Raw genomic sequence first — 17,239 nt, 5'->3', positions numbered from 1 at the left:
AGAAACTCCTGACCGATCCACCTGAGCAATGTCTTCTCGATAGTCAAAAGACGATGAACAACAGTAAAGACATCCCTATGAGTTACTATAACCCTTGTTGTGAGTACAAGGGATAATAGGTTCAAGATTGACAAGGTTACTCAATGACTCGGTGTCCTTGGCTTTCATTTCTCCATGGGTTGTATTCTTGGAGCTCATAGCGTCATATCGTAGGTCATATCGATTGAGTAAAATAGACTGAAGAAAAAGTAAAGTCTGCTGCAGAGAATCCAGAGTCCTGGGTGACATGGAGTAATCCTGTATGATATGATATGATATGATATGATATGGCATTTGTAACGCGCCTATACACAAGTGTAACAATGATGATTGCCCTCGAGGAGTAATCCTGTAATAATGATGATTGCCCTCGAGGAGTAATCCTGTAATGATGATGATTGCCCTCGAGGAGTAATCCTGTAATAATGATGATTGCCCTCGAGGAGTAATCCTGTAAGGATGATGATTGCCCTCGAGGAGTAATCCTGTAATGATGATGATTGCCCTCGAGGAGTAATCCTGTAATAATGATGATTGCCCTCGAGGAGTAATCCTGTAATGATGATGATTGCCCTCGAGGAGTAATCCTGTAATGATGATGATTGCCCTCGAGGAGTAATCCTGTAATAATGATGATTGCCCTCGAGGAGTAATCCTGTAATGATGATGATTGCCCTCGTAGACATACGCTACTGACCCAAAATGAATTCTGCATGCCTGTTACATTGCTTCAGGCCTATTGAGGGAAACAACTGAAGAGAGAAGGATGTCATTATATGTTCTTGCTATGAAATATCACAGGTATTGTCATCTGGAGAGTCCTTCAGTATCAGGTGCCTACTGACTAGATACAAGTTTCCCATCAAAAAGTCCTCCAAAAAATGAAGTAGTTTTCAGGACACTTTCACGCAAGCTCGTCAACCAGCTGCTACCGGCTGTACAAAGCGTCAAGTTTGAGTAACCCACTAGCACTGTGAGTGAAGCCACTTGGCAAAGTTCTGTTTCAGAGACAGCACTTGGGCATGCATGCAAAGGTTGTCATTGGATCATAGATCACTCTGCAAACCCCTAAGATAATGAGACGCTGCTCCTTCCATCAGACCCAAAGGCAATGTCGGATCCCCTGGTGTTGAGTTAGAGACCTCTTGTGCTGCAGAACATGCCTAGGCTTAGTAATACAGGATACACTATAAACAAGCCAGTGGCAATTATAAGCGCTCTTGAGCTGATGAATTGCACACATTAACACCAGAATGGGCAGAAACATGTCAACGTATTTTAAAGCGTGGAGAAAGTGTTGAGTGTCAATAATTTTAAACTATTCAGATCCCAAGATTCTGCTAAATAACAATCAACGTGTAGGATTTTCAATTTCACACTAAGCTTTTCCTCTGATCTTGTCACTTTAAAGCACATGGCATAGCTCTTGAAGTCATGCGGCAGCTTTTTTACCCTGGGACTTCTTCTATATAAGCACACCATTGGTGAGAAATAGGATTTAATTGCACACAGTAATCGCAGCATCACAGCTATCTCTACTTCTGGGCAAGTCCGCATTAATTAGCAATGGTTTTAGATTGGTTATCAACCTAGGAACCAATTATTCCCAGCGCCCCAACGTTATTTTATGCTCTCATAACGTAGGCACGCTTATCATGTGTATGCACTTTTTGATTGGATACTGGGAAAGTACATGATATGAAGAAACACTCCCGATGGCAAAAGCAGTTTGCATTACATGGGAAGAACTGCTAATTTAATTCTTGTCAGTTAAGTTGGGTGTCCTGCAGGTAGAAAGGCCTCAAAGAACTAGAACCTGAGCTCGGAACTCGTGTTGAGTTACTATCCCTACAAATGGGACTCTGCACCAGAAACCAGGGACTGGTCACACGTACAGGAGAATGGAGGGGAGGGGGAGACGTTGTGGACTCTTGGACAGCCTCTGCCCCATTGGATGCTGTCACCCCTCTCACCCCTTGTCTGACCATTTACTTTTCTCTTTCCAGGTGTGCAATCACAAGCGGGAGTGCCACTGTGACCCTGGTTGGGCACCCCCAGACTGTGCTCGGAAGCTGAGTGACACTGCTACAGGTAACTGTCCTCTCTCCAACAAAATGTCACCCGGGAAAGGACCTGGGCAATGGAGTCATGGGGAAAACAAAACACGGTGTATGATGTCAGAGATGGTGTTGGATCTTAGCAGCAAACAGGCATTCATGGATCCACCATGTTTATAGCCTCTACCTCACCCCCTGACCCTCCCAGGCAGGGCTCTTTTTGCAATTCGTTCATTTAGTCCTAATTTTGAACAGGGGTTACCATTTAGTGTTGTTTACTGATGTGGATGTCTGCTCGATCCCTGAGCACAATCCACTGCCCTTTGGTTTTGTGCTACAGGATGACAAACCCTGTAAAGTTGGAATAACATCATTCCTTCTAACACCTGAGTGCTGCCACTCCAGCAGGCGTTAAGCTCGATTAAGGGTACTCGCCTCATGACAACCCTGATCCCAGTCCCCCCTTTCAAACCTTAATCTTGTTATACATGTTACAGTAGACGCAGCCTTTTTTAGTTGTCCACAGTTCGGAATGATGCCACAGTTTACCAAGTGGCCATCCGCGATATCTCCACAAGTTGTACTTCGTTGACTAGGTTTCTTTTCACACACCTTGTCTCTATTAGAGGTGCCGGCCCGGGCTCAAACGGGGGCTGCAGCCCGACCCGTGATTCAGGCCGGTACTCCCGGATGCCAAGAGCCTGCCACGGGCCCCACCATGGCTGCCCAGCACTATCCAGTCCATGATCGCTTCGAGGCGAAGAGAGGGGAAAATAAAATATAAGCAGCGTAGCATACACTGTGTGCAGGCCCACCCACACACCACCTTCCAAGCCACGACTTTCTGTCCCACCCCCAGACAACACGATTGGCTGAGGGCAGAACAGGGAGTCACCGGAACAACCTTAAAGAGGCTGATGGGGGAGTCAGTTGCCCCTTTATCCTATCAGCTCTCTTTAGGGCTGTTTCCGGAGTGACGAGGCTCAGGCTGGGCGGGGCAGGAGACTGGCGTGTAGCAGCCACGACGACATGACTGAGTAAGGTAGGTCGTTGCCCAACTCACTGCCCTATCTTTTATTCCACCGTTTCTTGCCAATGCTGCACGGGCAAAATGGAAGGAAATGCCCAAATATGGAACAAAATAAATGCGGCACCCTGGCTCAGCCCTACCCATGAATTTTCTGTGTCCCCCAGCTCTAGTTTCTATAAAGTCACTAAATGCCTGCTCCCATCTCATCCGTGAAGAAGAGGATCACTTGGTTGGCTGGGAGCATCTTTGTTTGTTGGGAATGACTCATCATTAAATGATCTGTCTGGTGAGGGGATTTGCAATGACCTGGTTTTGGAGCAATGGGCTCTGGTCTCACTGAAGCGCTCAGAATGCAGTTATTGTCCAGAGATAGGGAGGTTTTGCCGCAGCAGATTTCATCTAATTCGATTTCATCTAACTTATTTTAACAAATGTTGCCACAAATATTTGTGGGGGTGGGTTTAGGTGAATAAATAATGTAGTGGGCTTATGGGAATGGGTCAGTGGGGGGTATCGCCCCGCATATATTTGCGGCAAAATCTACCACACAAAAGAAATCGATGAAATCGAATTTGATAAACTCCTTTCTACAAAATCATATAGAACCATTGTCTATGTAGAGGCATCTATCATCTCTTCTCATTCCTGTGCTCTCTTGTGGCAGGTGGTGCAGCCCTCACCTTGGTGGCCGTGCTTGTGTCGCTGATACTCCTGGCCATTCTTATCATTGGTGGCATTGCATACTATAGATGGAGCCAGAAGAAGACCTCACAGAAAAGGTAAGAAACCAACAGCAGTGAAACTGCAAGATAGTGTGTGTGTGTGTGTGTGTGTGTGCGCGCGCGCGAGCACGCTGAGATAATGCTCTGTGTTATTATTCAGTGAGAGTTGGTGCCTGTGAGCTGGATGAGATGGTGTGCCCGGCAAGTGGTCTTCCCAATGTACTTAGCCTGATATTCTAACCTATTTATTTATTTATCTATTTAAAAATGTGTAAAGCGCAAACTAAGGCTCGAAGGTGTCTAGGGGCTAAGGGAGGCAGTATATCAAGAAAGACCGCTACAAATTAGAAGTAGAGCCAAATTGGCAAATCAGAACAAATACGTTTTCAACGCCCTACAAAAAGGAAAATAGTCCTCGATGGCTCGTAGCGAGGGGTGAAGTGAGTTCCACAGTCTGGGAGCCAAAACTCGAATGACTGACCCTCAAGCCGAGCACAAGGATACCTTGGTATTTTTAGAAGCAGCTGTGATGCAGAGTGCAAATGTCTGATTGGACAGTATCATTTGATCTTCTTAAGGTATTCTGGACCTGTATTATGCACGGCCCGGTGAGTGACGCAGAGCGTCTTAAACACTATCCTTGCCACCACTGGGAGCCAGTGGAGGCACTGCAGGAGCTCATTATATATTTTATAATACATTTACTTTTGACGATCATGTAATAAAACAAGTATGTATTTAAGTATATGTCATTGGTAGCTTGTAATTCAGAGAAAGGTTGACATTTATTTTGATCATCCATGGATTACTACGGCATGTATTTTTTCAAAAAGCAGGTCGGTGGATACTGCAGTATAGAATTTTTAATATTCTGTAGAATGGAGTGAATAGCGCTTTTATGTTAGTGAGTAGACCGATTATTTGTGCCGACATTGCTGCTCAGCGCTTGTGCTGCATGCCGGGATATATAGCTTTCCCTGCTGTACTTTGCAATGTGCAGGTCACCACTGAACGCTAAGTGCAGCGAATGTTTAGATTGTGTTTACTCATCATACTTAGAAAAAAACCATTAGAACAAAGGGGGTTGATTACATTGGCTCACAGGTGCTCTTTGCAGTATTTAACCTAGAGCGTGCAGACCTTTTCATGAACCTTATGCTAAATGTAATTGTGTGTGGAGAACAAGAAGACTAATGGACCACATTTGGGTTCTAGGCTTCTCACGTTACACTCTGTAATTCACATGTTGACATTGCCGTGAGTTATGGAAAATAACTTACGGGTATGACATCATTGCTATGAATTATGGGTTTTAAATCACAGATGTTTCTGTAAAATCCGCGAGTGGAATTTGAGAACCACAATACCTGATAACCCGCAATGTAGATATAGTACACGTAATATTATCATTGGCAAACACTGTGACACCGCAGCTGAAAGTTAATACAAAACGATCGTGTAATGTAGTGGTGATTCGTCCATCTGCACGTCAAGCACATGTCTCAAGTACATATAAAACCTGGGCAAAAGCCAATGCTATCTGACGTCACTTCAAGAAGTCCAATATGGCGGCAGCTATCTACATGCTGAATCCTCAACCAAGCAGCGTGTCTCTATGGCAACGCCCTCAGGCCAGCACAGAGGAATCGGGTGTGAGGTGGTGATCAGGGATGTGGATATTAGGGCGGAAGGATACAAAGACTATTTCTGTGGCTGAGTCAGTGATACAGTGGGCTTTGCCAGCCTTTCTTTTATTTACATTAACATTTTATTGGAACAGTGTACACGACATTGGAGCAATCAAAAACAACAGACGAAATTCATAAGCAACCAAAAACAGAGACAAAAAACGTAATATAGAGTGGTGAACTCCAGTGGCGTAACACAAAATGTGGGGGCCCCCCTGCGAGCCATGCTGAGGGGGCCCCCCAACTCGGCAACAAATCACAGGTTGTGCCACACTCTGGGCCGGCCTAGACTGTCACGCTTGCACAATACGCATGAACGTGCTGCTGAAGGGGTATGCCGCACACTGCACTAGAAAAAAGATATAAATATGTGTTTTAATGCAATATACAGCACACTTTCTGAGCTAAATTGTCTATAAAGCCAGAGTGTTTGCAATTGTTTTGTAGGGTAACACAATCCAATACATTCAAGTCACCAACAGTGCACAGGAACATTAATGCTTCCAACTGGCTGCACAATGTAGACCAGTGTAAACACGTAATAACATTATAGTACAGAATGCCAGGCCACATTTAGACATACCTAGACTGTTTTCAGCAAAATGCCAGTCAAAGCAATAACACTCATCAAGAAGAGAGCACACAATAAAGCATGTGTCTCCATGGCCTCGAACAACACGGCCAAACTCTTTAAAATCTGAAAGAAACTGGTCAATCCTGTTGTGGTCTATACCTCTTCTGTTCCCTCCCATGCCCTCTGTACAGCTCTGGCCTCTCATTTCTCTGCTAAATCTCAGGACATCCTGTCCTCTATGTCCTCTTCCTCTCTCGGCCCATTTTGGCCATCTCTTCTCTCCTCCTCCTTTTTCCTCTTTCTCTCTGACAACACCTGACGAGGTTTCTAGACAAGTCCGATCTATGAAAGTGTCGTCCAAACAGGTGCTCCGCTGCTCCTCCAGAACCATCAAAGCCCATATTGACACCCTCGCTCCAGCCTTGGCCGATTTCTGTAATCACTCTTTCGCCACTGCAATGTTCCCCTCTCCCTTTGAGCACTCCCTTGTGCACCCACTCCTCAAGAAGCAGTCTGCTGATCCTACCTGCCCGGAAAACTATCGCCCAATCTCCACCTTTCCTGAGCAAACTCTTGGAAAAGCTTGCTATCTCCCAGCTTACTCTCCACACTGAATCTGTTGGTTGTCTCCATGACCATCAGTCTGGCTTCAGAGCTGCCAGAGGCATGGAAACTGCTCTCCTTAACACCTGTGCTGCTCTCTAACCTTGATTCCAGCATTCCTTCTATTCTCATCCTTCATCTTTCCTCTGCTTTCGACAGGGTCAACATCGCCATCCTGATCAATCGACTCTGTGAGAACCTGGGCATCACAGATCAGACCCTAGAGTGACTGACCTACTTCCACTTGGACCGCCCCTCCGCTCCCAGGTCGATCGTGGTCCCATTCTCTCCGCCACCTCTCTCTACCTGTGGCATTCCCCAGGGCTCTATCCTCTCACGCTGGTTTTTCAACCTCTACTTGGCCACTTTGGCCTCCCTGATCTCTACCTTATCCTCTAACTTTCAGTGTTGTGCGGATGACTCAGCTTTCCTTCAGGCTCCCCTCATCCTCCTCTCCTCTCTTGCTCATTCCTGACTGTCTAGCCACGATTCAGGATTGGTGCGCCTCCAATGATCTCTGCCTTAATGCCAGTAAGACAGAGATCCTTCTCATTGGGACCCTTGCCACTGCGTTTCCTCTCTCACTATAGCAGACCACCTTGGGCCCTCTTCCTTTGCCTTCCTGCGAGGCAAAAAACCTTTGTGTCATCTTCAACGCCACACTCTCTTTCTCTCCTAACATCTCGGACATCACCAAGAAGTCCCACTACCAGCTGCTCCTCCTCAAAGGGACTCTTCCCTTTCTCACTCTCCACCAGAAGCTCACTGTCTCTAGGCTGGACTACTGCAGCCACTTTCTCAATCTGTCTTCCTCTAGTCTCCGTCATCTGCAAATAATCCAGAACAGGACTGCAAGACTTAGCCTTGGCCTCAAGCCCTGGGATTGTATTTCTCCAGCCATGAAATCTCTCCACTGGCTGCAAGGATCAAGTTCAAGAACCTTTGCATTGCCCACAAGGCTTTCTGGGGCCAGTGCCCACACTAAATCCAGTGCTCTCTTCCAAAATACCTTCTTTCTCTAACCCTTCACTCAGCTACCTCCAACTCTCTAAGGCTTAGACATTTCTCCAGGCAGAGAGTGGGGGTAGACCTCTTTCCTCTGCTAGTGCCTCCAACTGGAATGGCCTCCCTGCCCCTCTCAAACTTGAGGCAGACAACCTGAAGTTTCGGAAGCAGCTAAAAGCTTTCCTGTTCTCTGCTGCTTTCGCTCTCTCTCCCCCCCTGCTGACCTACCTGACCTACCTGTCTGCTGTACTGACTGGCTGCTTGGCTACCCTCAGAGTCTCTCTGAGTTCAGGCTCTTTCTTGATTGGTCACCTTTGCACTGCCTCCGTGCCTACCATGCACTTAGGGGCTGTAACTGTAACCCTGCAGTCCATTGTTCTCCTTGCACAACCAATAGCTGCTCTGCCCTGGCTGCACTTACTGAGAGCATTGCTGCCCTGTTTTCCCCTCCCCTCTCACTTGCACTTCCCTGCTCCCTTTTCCCTTGCACTTCTCGTTCTCGCAATGACACAAGGCCTAGTTAGATCGTTTGTCTTGTCCTCCCTCTATCATCCCTCCCTTGTGTACACTTGTGTACAGGCGCGTTATAAATGACTTGAATTACATCATATCATTTTATCACAGATGCCCAGAAAAATATACAATGCCGCAGTAAGAAATGGCTAGACTGGCAGCACCCAAATGCCAATCTAGCCAGGTAATTAAAGTTAGCAGGACTACTTTATCAGAAATGTCCAGTTAAAAGAAAGTCATACCAAACTGAGGAATGACTAGACTGGCTGCATCAAAATGCCTCTCTAGCCACTAATACCACATATCATGCCTGCTTAGCCTGGACATGGACAACCATTATGATTTATCACACACTCCTGCCCCCCCACACATCCACTCTCCCTCCCACCCACTACCCCAACCTCCACAATCAGCTCCTTGGCCCAGAATTACCTCTGCGTCCCTCTTCCTTGTCCCAGAGCTTACGTATGAGGCTCCTTGCCTCATAGGTAAGTACTGGGATGAGGAACAGTGGGACTAGGAGTGATGAAGATTACAGGTAGCTAAATCAGGCATTACCTCCATGTACCTCTACCTCTTCCCAGTACTTTTGTATGAGGCAGAGTGCCTCAAACACACGTACTGCCTCGTATATAAGTACTGGGACAAGGAAGAATAGAGCTAGGAGTAAGCAAGGCATTAAACACAAGTAGTAGCGCAACACCATTGAGTTAACTGGGCTTCAGCACTACCCCCCCCTGACATTTTGGGCTATATTGACTCAACTTGGCTAACCTTTAGAGCAGTTGCCAGACCGAACAGGACACAGATTTTAAACAGCACCTGGTTTTTGCTGTTAACAAGAACCCAGCAATTACCAACGTAAAGCATTTCACTGTTAGTACCTGCATTCAAATGCCACATTGTTTAGGCAATTGAAATCGTGATGTGGGTTTAGTACTTGCATGCCAGGGGAGTGATTGGAAGGATAGAGAGGGAACAGGAGACTTATAAGAGAGAGTTAACTGCTTGTAACATTGAATCTGCACTAGAATAGTCTCATTAAAATGCGTAAATAATTTGGATGCGCCCACACAAATAAGTTTCCCCCTCCCCACCGCATGTGAAGTTAGCGCCTCTCCCAACATTTGAAGAGTTAGCCCCCCCGAAATGAAGGTTTTCTTGTGCCCCTGTTCACAAGCACACACACCATTCACCTTATACACACCCAGTCATCCACACATTTAAGTGTGCACCCTTTCACCATACACTCACACAGGTAGCCACCTATACATTTAAGTGTACACCCTTTCACCATGCAGGCACACCCACACAGACACCCACACATTTAAGTGTGCACCCTTTCACCATACACACACAGGCAGCCAGCTATACATTTGAGTGTGCACCCTTTAACCATAGACTAATACACGCACACCTCATGGAGTTGAGGGGGGCCCTATTACATAAAAAAGAAATTGGGGCTCATTACGGGTCCAGCGGTAACCGTGCCGGTGCTACCGGCGGGTTGCCGGCGGACCCATAAAAAATTACTATGGCCTGACTTCCCGGTGCCACCGTGCTATTTCAAGTCCGGCGGCTGGGAAATCAGGTGCTGGTAATTTCGTTAAACCCCAGACTCCACGGGAATGGGGACACAGAAGCACCTGCACCATTGTTAACGGTGCCGGTGCTTCCGTGACAGGTCTGCCTACCGTGGCTGCTGTGCCTGGCAGGGTCAGACCTGTCGGGCACGGCAGCCCCACCAGGCAGACCTGTAATATGCCGGTCCGGAAACAACAGTGCCAGTAAGCTTACCAGCACCGTTGTTTCCGGACCGGCATGGTCAGAATGAGCCCCATTGTTTCTTTTTTAAGTCACTATAACTTCATTAAGAAATGATTTCAGTTAAGGACCGAACCATAATCAAAATAATTTCTTTATGATGGCTGAGTGGCTTCAAAAACAAACAATTTCTTTTTGAAGGCATAGGGCTCCTCCCCCACCCCATGACATGGAGGCCTCCAGCCTAGGGTCTTCCTTGTCATGGGGTACGGGGGCCCTCAGACTTCAAAAAGAAAGTTTCTTTTTGTGGTCACTCTGCCTTCATAAAGAAATTATTTCTGTTACAGAAATGTTCTTGATGAATGCAGAGTGAATTTCAAAAGAAACTTTTTTTTTTTTAGAAAAAAATATTTTCATTTTTTTTTTTTTTTTTTTTTTTACTGGGGCCCCCTGCCAGCCATGTGCTGGTGGGGCCCCCCACACCGCGGGCCCCCCCGCACCGCATGGGCTGCGGGGGCCCCTGTTACGCCAGTGGTGAACTCACAATCCAACTCCCTGTACAGTTAATCTAGATACCACTCCAGAAATCTTCCCCAAATATCCTCAAAAACCGTACCCCTTTTCTGCTTAGCCCTCTCAGTAGTGGACAAAACATACATATCCTGAAATCATGCCGACCTATCCGGATAGAAGGGTGACTTCCATTCTCGCAGAATACCCTTTCAGAGTTGAAACTGCCATTTCCCCGACTCTTCCCCCAAACTTACTGTCCTTGCGCTGGCACTTTCTGATTGGGAAATTGCCCAGATTGCTGACATGAAACTCTAACTGTGGTCTGAAAGTCCTTGCTGGTGGCAGCTCTATCTGTGAAGCCTACAGTAGGTGTTCTGGCATTTCCCTGACTCTTCCCCCAAACTTACTGTCCTTGCAGAGGCACTTTCTGATCGGAAAATCACCAAGATTGCTGACATGAAACTCTAACTGTGGTCTGAAAGTACTTGTGGGTGGCATCTCTATCTGTGAAGCCTACAGTAGGTGTTCTGGCATTTCCCTGACTCTTCCCCCAAACTTACTGTCCTTGCAGAGGCACTTTCTGATCGGAAAATCACCAAGATTGCTGACATGAAACTCTAACTGTGGTCTGAAAGTACTTGTGGGTGGCATCTCTATCTGTGAAGCCTACAGTAGGTGTTCTGGCATTTCCCTGACTCTTCCCCCAAACTTACTGTCCTTGCAGAGGCACTTTCTGATCGGAAAATCACCAAGATTGCTGACATGAAACTCTAACTGTGGTCTGAAAGTACTTGTGGGTGGCATCTCTATCTGTGAAGCCTACAGTAGATGTTCTGGCATTTCCCTGACTCTTCCTGCAAATGGACTGTCCTTGCAGAGGCACTTTCTAATCGGAAAATCATACAGATTGCTGACATGAAACTCTAACAGTGGTCCAAAAGTCAGGGGTGTTGCTAGGACTGGAAAAAATCCAGGGCTGCGCTAATTTTGGGACTGTTGGACTGGGGGCTAGCTAGCCTTTTTGGTTGGAACCCCTGAGCTTCTATCTGGGGCTACAACCAAAAGACCCGAGGCTATAGCACCCTCACCCCCTGCCCCCTGCAGGAACGCCTCTGCTGAAAGTGCTTGTGGGTGACAGCTCTATCTGTGAAACCTACAGTAGGTGTTCTGGTGTGACAACCAATCAGGTAACTGCAGTTTGAAGCAATGCCTTAGTAACAAAAGTCACTATAATGATACAAACATTGGAATGTTCACTCCGTCCGAAGGCTTCTAATCTGCCAGCAATTATCAGTCTACGTTGCTGGGCCAAAGCAATGCAGAACACAGTTAATCCTGTAAAATACTGTATCTAACGAGACTAACGTGAGTTTCTTCAAAATCATTTAGATCCTTATTTTCCACATTATCTGCTCAAGCCAGGTGTAGAGGTGTTCCATCCTCTGTAACACCCTTTTTCAATCCCGAGGGGAATGTGCAGGTTTTTGGAGACAGAGTGGGCAGAGACTGGACTAGCTGTGTCCTCCTACCTTTTACAAGAGACACCACTTTCACAAACCTCTCTTGGTTTTACGCCAGACAGCCATTTTAATCCTGGGATAAAACCAACGGCTGCTTATGGAATCCGCCAAGTCTTTACACCTGCTAAAAGCAGGCAGATTCTATACAAATCCATTGTAGATATCTCCTGCAATCGCCAGGAACGGAAGGCCTTTACACTTTTTCCAAAACGCAGTGGTGGAAAAAAGGTGTTGGCGTTATTTTGCATATTTCAATACTTTTTTATTTCAATAGCCGTTGCAAATTCTGAAAATTGCATGGAGGGGAGCCAACTGAATGGATGTGCAAATTGTGGCGGTCCCTGCATGCAAGTAAGACATTTTGGGCCCGATTCATGGTATTTTTTGCACGGTTGAAAGTAACTTTGCACTGCTGACACAAACCCTGATTCATGGAACTGTGCCAATTGTATTTTTGCAGCGCAAAGTCAGTGCAAAGTCATTTTGCAGTGCAAGAATGCACTTTGCACAGTTCCATGAATCAGGGTTTGTGTTGACAGTGCAAAGTCACTTTGAACCGTGCAGAAAATTCCATGAATCGGGCCCTCTGCTGTTCTTGAGTTCACTTTAACGCAGTGCTGGACAGACAGCATCACGGGAGTCGTCTGCCTTGCGCCTGAGCTCAGCAGTAGCTTTTTGCATGAGGGCAAGGAGTTCACCATATAATTATCACGTGACACAGGAACTGGAGGTGGAAATCCACTTTTGAAGTGCTGTTTCCGACCTTTTTTGCTGCGTCCATCAGCTCCTGGCCGAGTTCACTTCCTGCCTTTGCAAGGTTACTGACGTGCAGGCGCTGAGTGCGCAGGTTTCTGCGTCCTGTTAGGGAGTAGGAGGATGATGTGTCACTCAAACTAAACAGTCATCGCGAGCAAGGTCAGGCTGACCCGAGCTGGACACATAGGGCTGCCATTTTCTCTCACCAGGAGATTTATCAAGTTATTGCTCCCAACCTAATTTTTGGGCAGAAGTAACAATGCCAAACAACATCTCATCTGGTGAATGGTGGTAAATTCGAAGATACACATTTAAGAGATTCAAGTTTGAAAAATAGTTTGAAACCCGAACCCGAACGTTCGAAAACTAAAAGTGAGAAAAACTCAGGAAAAATAAAGCAACAATTAAAAATAATACGGAGGAAGAATTAATTTAATTTTAATTGTAAAAGAACAACTTAAAAAAAAAAGGAAAGGGCAGAAAGACACATAGCTTCATGGAAACCAGGCGGTGCAGTCTGCAGTTCAAAGGGTGCATTGATGGGTGTCCCCTGTTGTAATGTTAAAATAAATAAAATACCGGACTATAGGTGGCGGCATGAATTAGAGGACTGGAGAATGGAAAGGATCTGGGGGGTCAGGAGGGCAGCAGAAGCAAAAGGCACTTTAAATGTAACAACAACAAATTAAATGAACTTTGAAAATTATTATTTTCAAACCTACATTTTTTTAATTTAAGTGCATAGCTTTGCAAAGTATTTTATAAAGTGTACTTTTGAACTTTAGCTTTCAAGATTTAAGTTTCAAACATTGGAGTTTTATACCTTACATTTTCAAAGTAAAGACCTATCATCAAAATGACCACTTTAATGGGGTCTGTCCAAGCTCGCAAATACCACAGCGGAGCCTCGCCACTTCACAAACTGTATCGAACACTTTGGCTTTCCATCCTCCTACTTTTGAGCCCACTTTAATTTCCCAGACCCCGCTGAGCATTGTCCGGGGTTGCTTGTGTCAAGTGCAGAGGGGCCGTTGCCTACAATGGCGTGTCCAGGGAGTGTCCTGAGGTGGCACTTGCTACCCCTGGAATCTGATTGGCCACCCCAGGTGCCACCCCATTATCCTAAACTATGATCATTATGCGTGTGTGCGCTCGTACTTCATGCCACCCCTGCATAAGTCAGTGCCCCACTTGGGCCGCCCCAGTCAAAAGAGTCTGGGCATGCCAGAGATTGCCTAGCAGTTTGGACTGGGCTGCGCTCATTAGTGGCAGAATCAAGACTGATTTGCATATACCGATTGCCTGGGCTAAAAAATATATAAATGGAAGCTGCCCAGAGAAATGCCAGTGGGTCCGATTGTTTCAAAGCTTCCAGCCATCACTTTTTGAAGTTAAGACTTGCAGCTCACTCTTAACTTCTTCAACTATGGTGAGCAATCACTCACACTACAGACATAGCCTGTGTTCCTCCTGCTGCTGGGACAGCCATCCTGGCATTACAGATGTGAAGTCTCATCACTAAGGGAGCACTTCCCGTATACAGTAAACACTGGAATAATGCCACCAAAATAATGGGTACAGTGTGTTCATTATGACACATCACACAGGGCGTGGCATATTCGTATAGTTTGAGGTTTGCATGAGAAGTTTGCCTTTCGCTGTGCAAGCCCGGGACGATACTAAGCGTCAGACATTTCTCTGTGTACACTGATGGATTTTACATTAGCACCCTGGCAGGAGGAGCCACCCAATCAGGTGGCTAGGAGCGTAGGCTTGAATCGGTGATGAAAGCCTGCGTTCAATGCCACCTGATGGCTGGCTCCCCCCACCCCGCCATCTCCCCCTACCCTAGGTCACACTGTATTTGATTTTAGCACTTGCCGCCGCACCCGCTCCTTCCCCTTAGCACCCACAGGCCGCCATGGGAAGGGAAGAGGGGCTCCGTAGGAAGCCTCGGCTTCCCTTTCCATGGCGGCCATCTTAAGACAGCATTTTCAGTCATTGAACGGGACGCAGGGTTTAACGCCACAGTAAGTGTTTTTTTACCGTTTGCCCCTATCATTGTTGCTTGAAACTCTAAAAGAAATTCTATGCCATGGACCTGCCACTAAAGCTTTGTAAGTGTCCTGAAAAAATGCATGAAAATTTAAATATTGGCCCTCATTACAACACCGGCGCTAAACCATGGCGCTATTAGCACCATGGTTGGTGCCGGTGTTGTAACGGGTCTGCCATGGTTCAATGGGGAATTAACACCCCATTCCAAGGTTGGCGGGGCGGTAATTCCCCATTGAACCATGGCCCTTCCCCATTCCCATTTTCGCCCCATAGGGCTCTATGGGAATGGGGAAGGCACTTAGCACCAAGGTCCCTTTGAAAGTCCCTACTTTAATGGCTGGTGTAGACCAGCCGTTAAGGTCGGGTCCCGCAAAGGGACCTCGTAATCAGGCGCTAATGGGTTAACGGCGCCGCAGCCTTTTTACGGCGCCGTTAACCCATTAGCGCCAGGGTAGTAATGAGGCCCATTGTCTCGAGGTGTACATGGAAAACTCTGCATACGGCAAAGTAAAACCTTACTCTTGGCCATAAGGGTTGGGCGTGTTGCGCTCTTCCCCAATTTCCTTCTTTTGCGGTCCGGGTGTTGCTAGGTCTGGAAAACATCCGGGGCTATGCTAATGTCAGGACTGTTGGAACTCAGGCTTAACTAGCCTTTTAGTTGTAGCTTCTATCTGGGGCTATAACCAATAGACCTGGAGCTATATCCCTCTCAATCCCCCCTCTAGCAATGCCTTTGGTTGCGGACAGGACACCTTGCGTTCCTTCACTGATTCCATGTGGGTGTCCGACTGGGCCCTTCCGCTGCGTAATGTTCACCTTTATCCCACCCCCAGTGTATAACTCACCCCCTGTGTCCCTTTTTGCGCTTTCCACTGCCTGTGCCTCTTAAATCTTGGCCTGAGTTGCTCTTCACCTAGTCAGGACCCTAGTCTCATGCAGTAGGCACCCCATAGCATTTACTTCCACTTTCGCTTCCTGTTGTCCACGGCCAGCATCCCTGACCTTCTCTGAGCCCCTTATAAATTGACCAGAGTACCTTAGAACTTCTATTGCCTCTACACCTGCCTTTTTATGATTCTCATCACTCCCTTTGCCCCACTTTCTTTCTTCAGAGAATGTGTGCGAGTTTCTGCCACCACAGCTCCATGCCGTCTCCTCCACTGGGGCCTACCGTGGGTGGGCTTCTCAGTTCCCCTCCTCCTTCCTTAAGCTCTAGGTGCCCCTATGCTGACCTTCATCGTCCCTGGGACAGGCACAAGGTGCTCCACCCCGTTGCCCCGCTTTCTGAAAATCCCACCAATGCCTCAGAGACCTTTTCCCATGCTCTGTTCACTGCTTACCCCGCATCCCCTGCACGCTCCCCACATCACCACATGTAGCGGGGCTGGCCGCTGACCCCCATTCTTGCTCGAATTCTGGAAAAGAGTACCCATGTCCCTGTGTGACAAGACCCCATCATTAGGTCTACACCTATCACTGGATGCATCAGACATGTGCTGTCAGACCAAAAGGTGCGCTGCAGGGAGAGAGTCTTAAGAACTAGGGGGATTTGCTACGACTCCCTTTCTTGTATCCTCTTTGTTCAGCGCTCAGTTGTTTCTCAGCTTGGTTCACGCCCTATAAATACCATGCATACATGCGTACAAACATACAAGGAAGCTCAAGGACTGGTCAATGCTAACCACGAAAGAAGAACATGAAGACTTTGGAGACTCAGGAACTGAGAAGCAGACCTGCAGGGGTACCGAGCTGTAGTATGATTCCAAAATACCCACAAGTTGCGCAGTCGCAAGACCCAAGACTGATCAGTCGTGGCTTTAAGTAATAGTTAAAGAGGCCCTGCTGAACTGGCAGCATTGCTTCGGCAGAGATTTTCTCATTCTGCAATATGCTTGCGAGCTAGAACACTTTGAAAACTATCTGGCAAGGGAATCTGGCAAATTTACTTCTGCACAAAACACATGAGAGTGAATCAGTTCTGAGATACAGGCACATGTAGGGATCAGTAGAACATGTGAAACCTCATTTTCACCGATTACATGTTTTCATGTAGTCCCATGATACTGCCCCCTCCCTCCCTGTCTGCTAAAACATGCATTCCTGCCAGCTGCAGGAGCTGCTCTGGCTTGCACCACTGTGTCCCCCATAAGCCACAGTGGTGCCTCTGCCTCCGCCAGGAAAGCCACGAACACCAACATTTCTGACTTGTCACAGTGGCTGGTGTTGCCGCCCCGGAACACCACCATATTGTTGTACTTAAAAGCCTCCAAATGTTGTCTGCAATGCACTGCATATTGTCGTGAGTCAAAATAAGCTTAAGATAAGTCAGGCAAAGGGATATATTTTACTCAAGGGGGGGCTCGGCATTAAAAAGTTTGAACACCACTGTTTTGGGGT

The 17,239-nt window shown here is 46.9% G+C and overlaps 1 protein-coding gene across 3 annotated transcripts in view; it reads left to right on the top strand.

Annotated features, from left to right (window-relative positions):
- Positions 1–17,239, top strand: part of ADAM8 (ADAM metallopeptidase domain 8) — a 212,902-nt gene that overhangs the window by 176,421 nt on the left and 19,242 nt on the right. For all 3 annotated transcript variants that reach the window (XM_069611055.1, XM_069611054.1, XM_069611053.1), the window contains exons 18-19: positions 2,046–2,130; positions 3,791–3,905. In XM_069611055.1, coding sequence (XP_069467156.1) covers positions 2,046–2,130; positions 3,791–3,905 — 200 coding nt within the window. The remainder of the gene's footprint in view (positions 1–2,045; positions 2,131–3,790; positions 3,906–17,239) is intronic.

This window comes from Ambystoma mexicanum, chromosome 8, assembly GCF_040938575.1.
Source record: "Ambystoma mexicanum isolate Mex_15411 chromosome 8, UKY_AmexF1_1, whole genome shotgun sequence".
NCBI classification, from domain to species: Eukaryota; Metazoa; Chordata; class Amphibia; order Caudata; family Ambystomatidae; genus Ambystoma; species Ambystoma mexicanum.
This window is presented reverse-complemented; position numbering and strand designations above follow the sequence as displayed.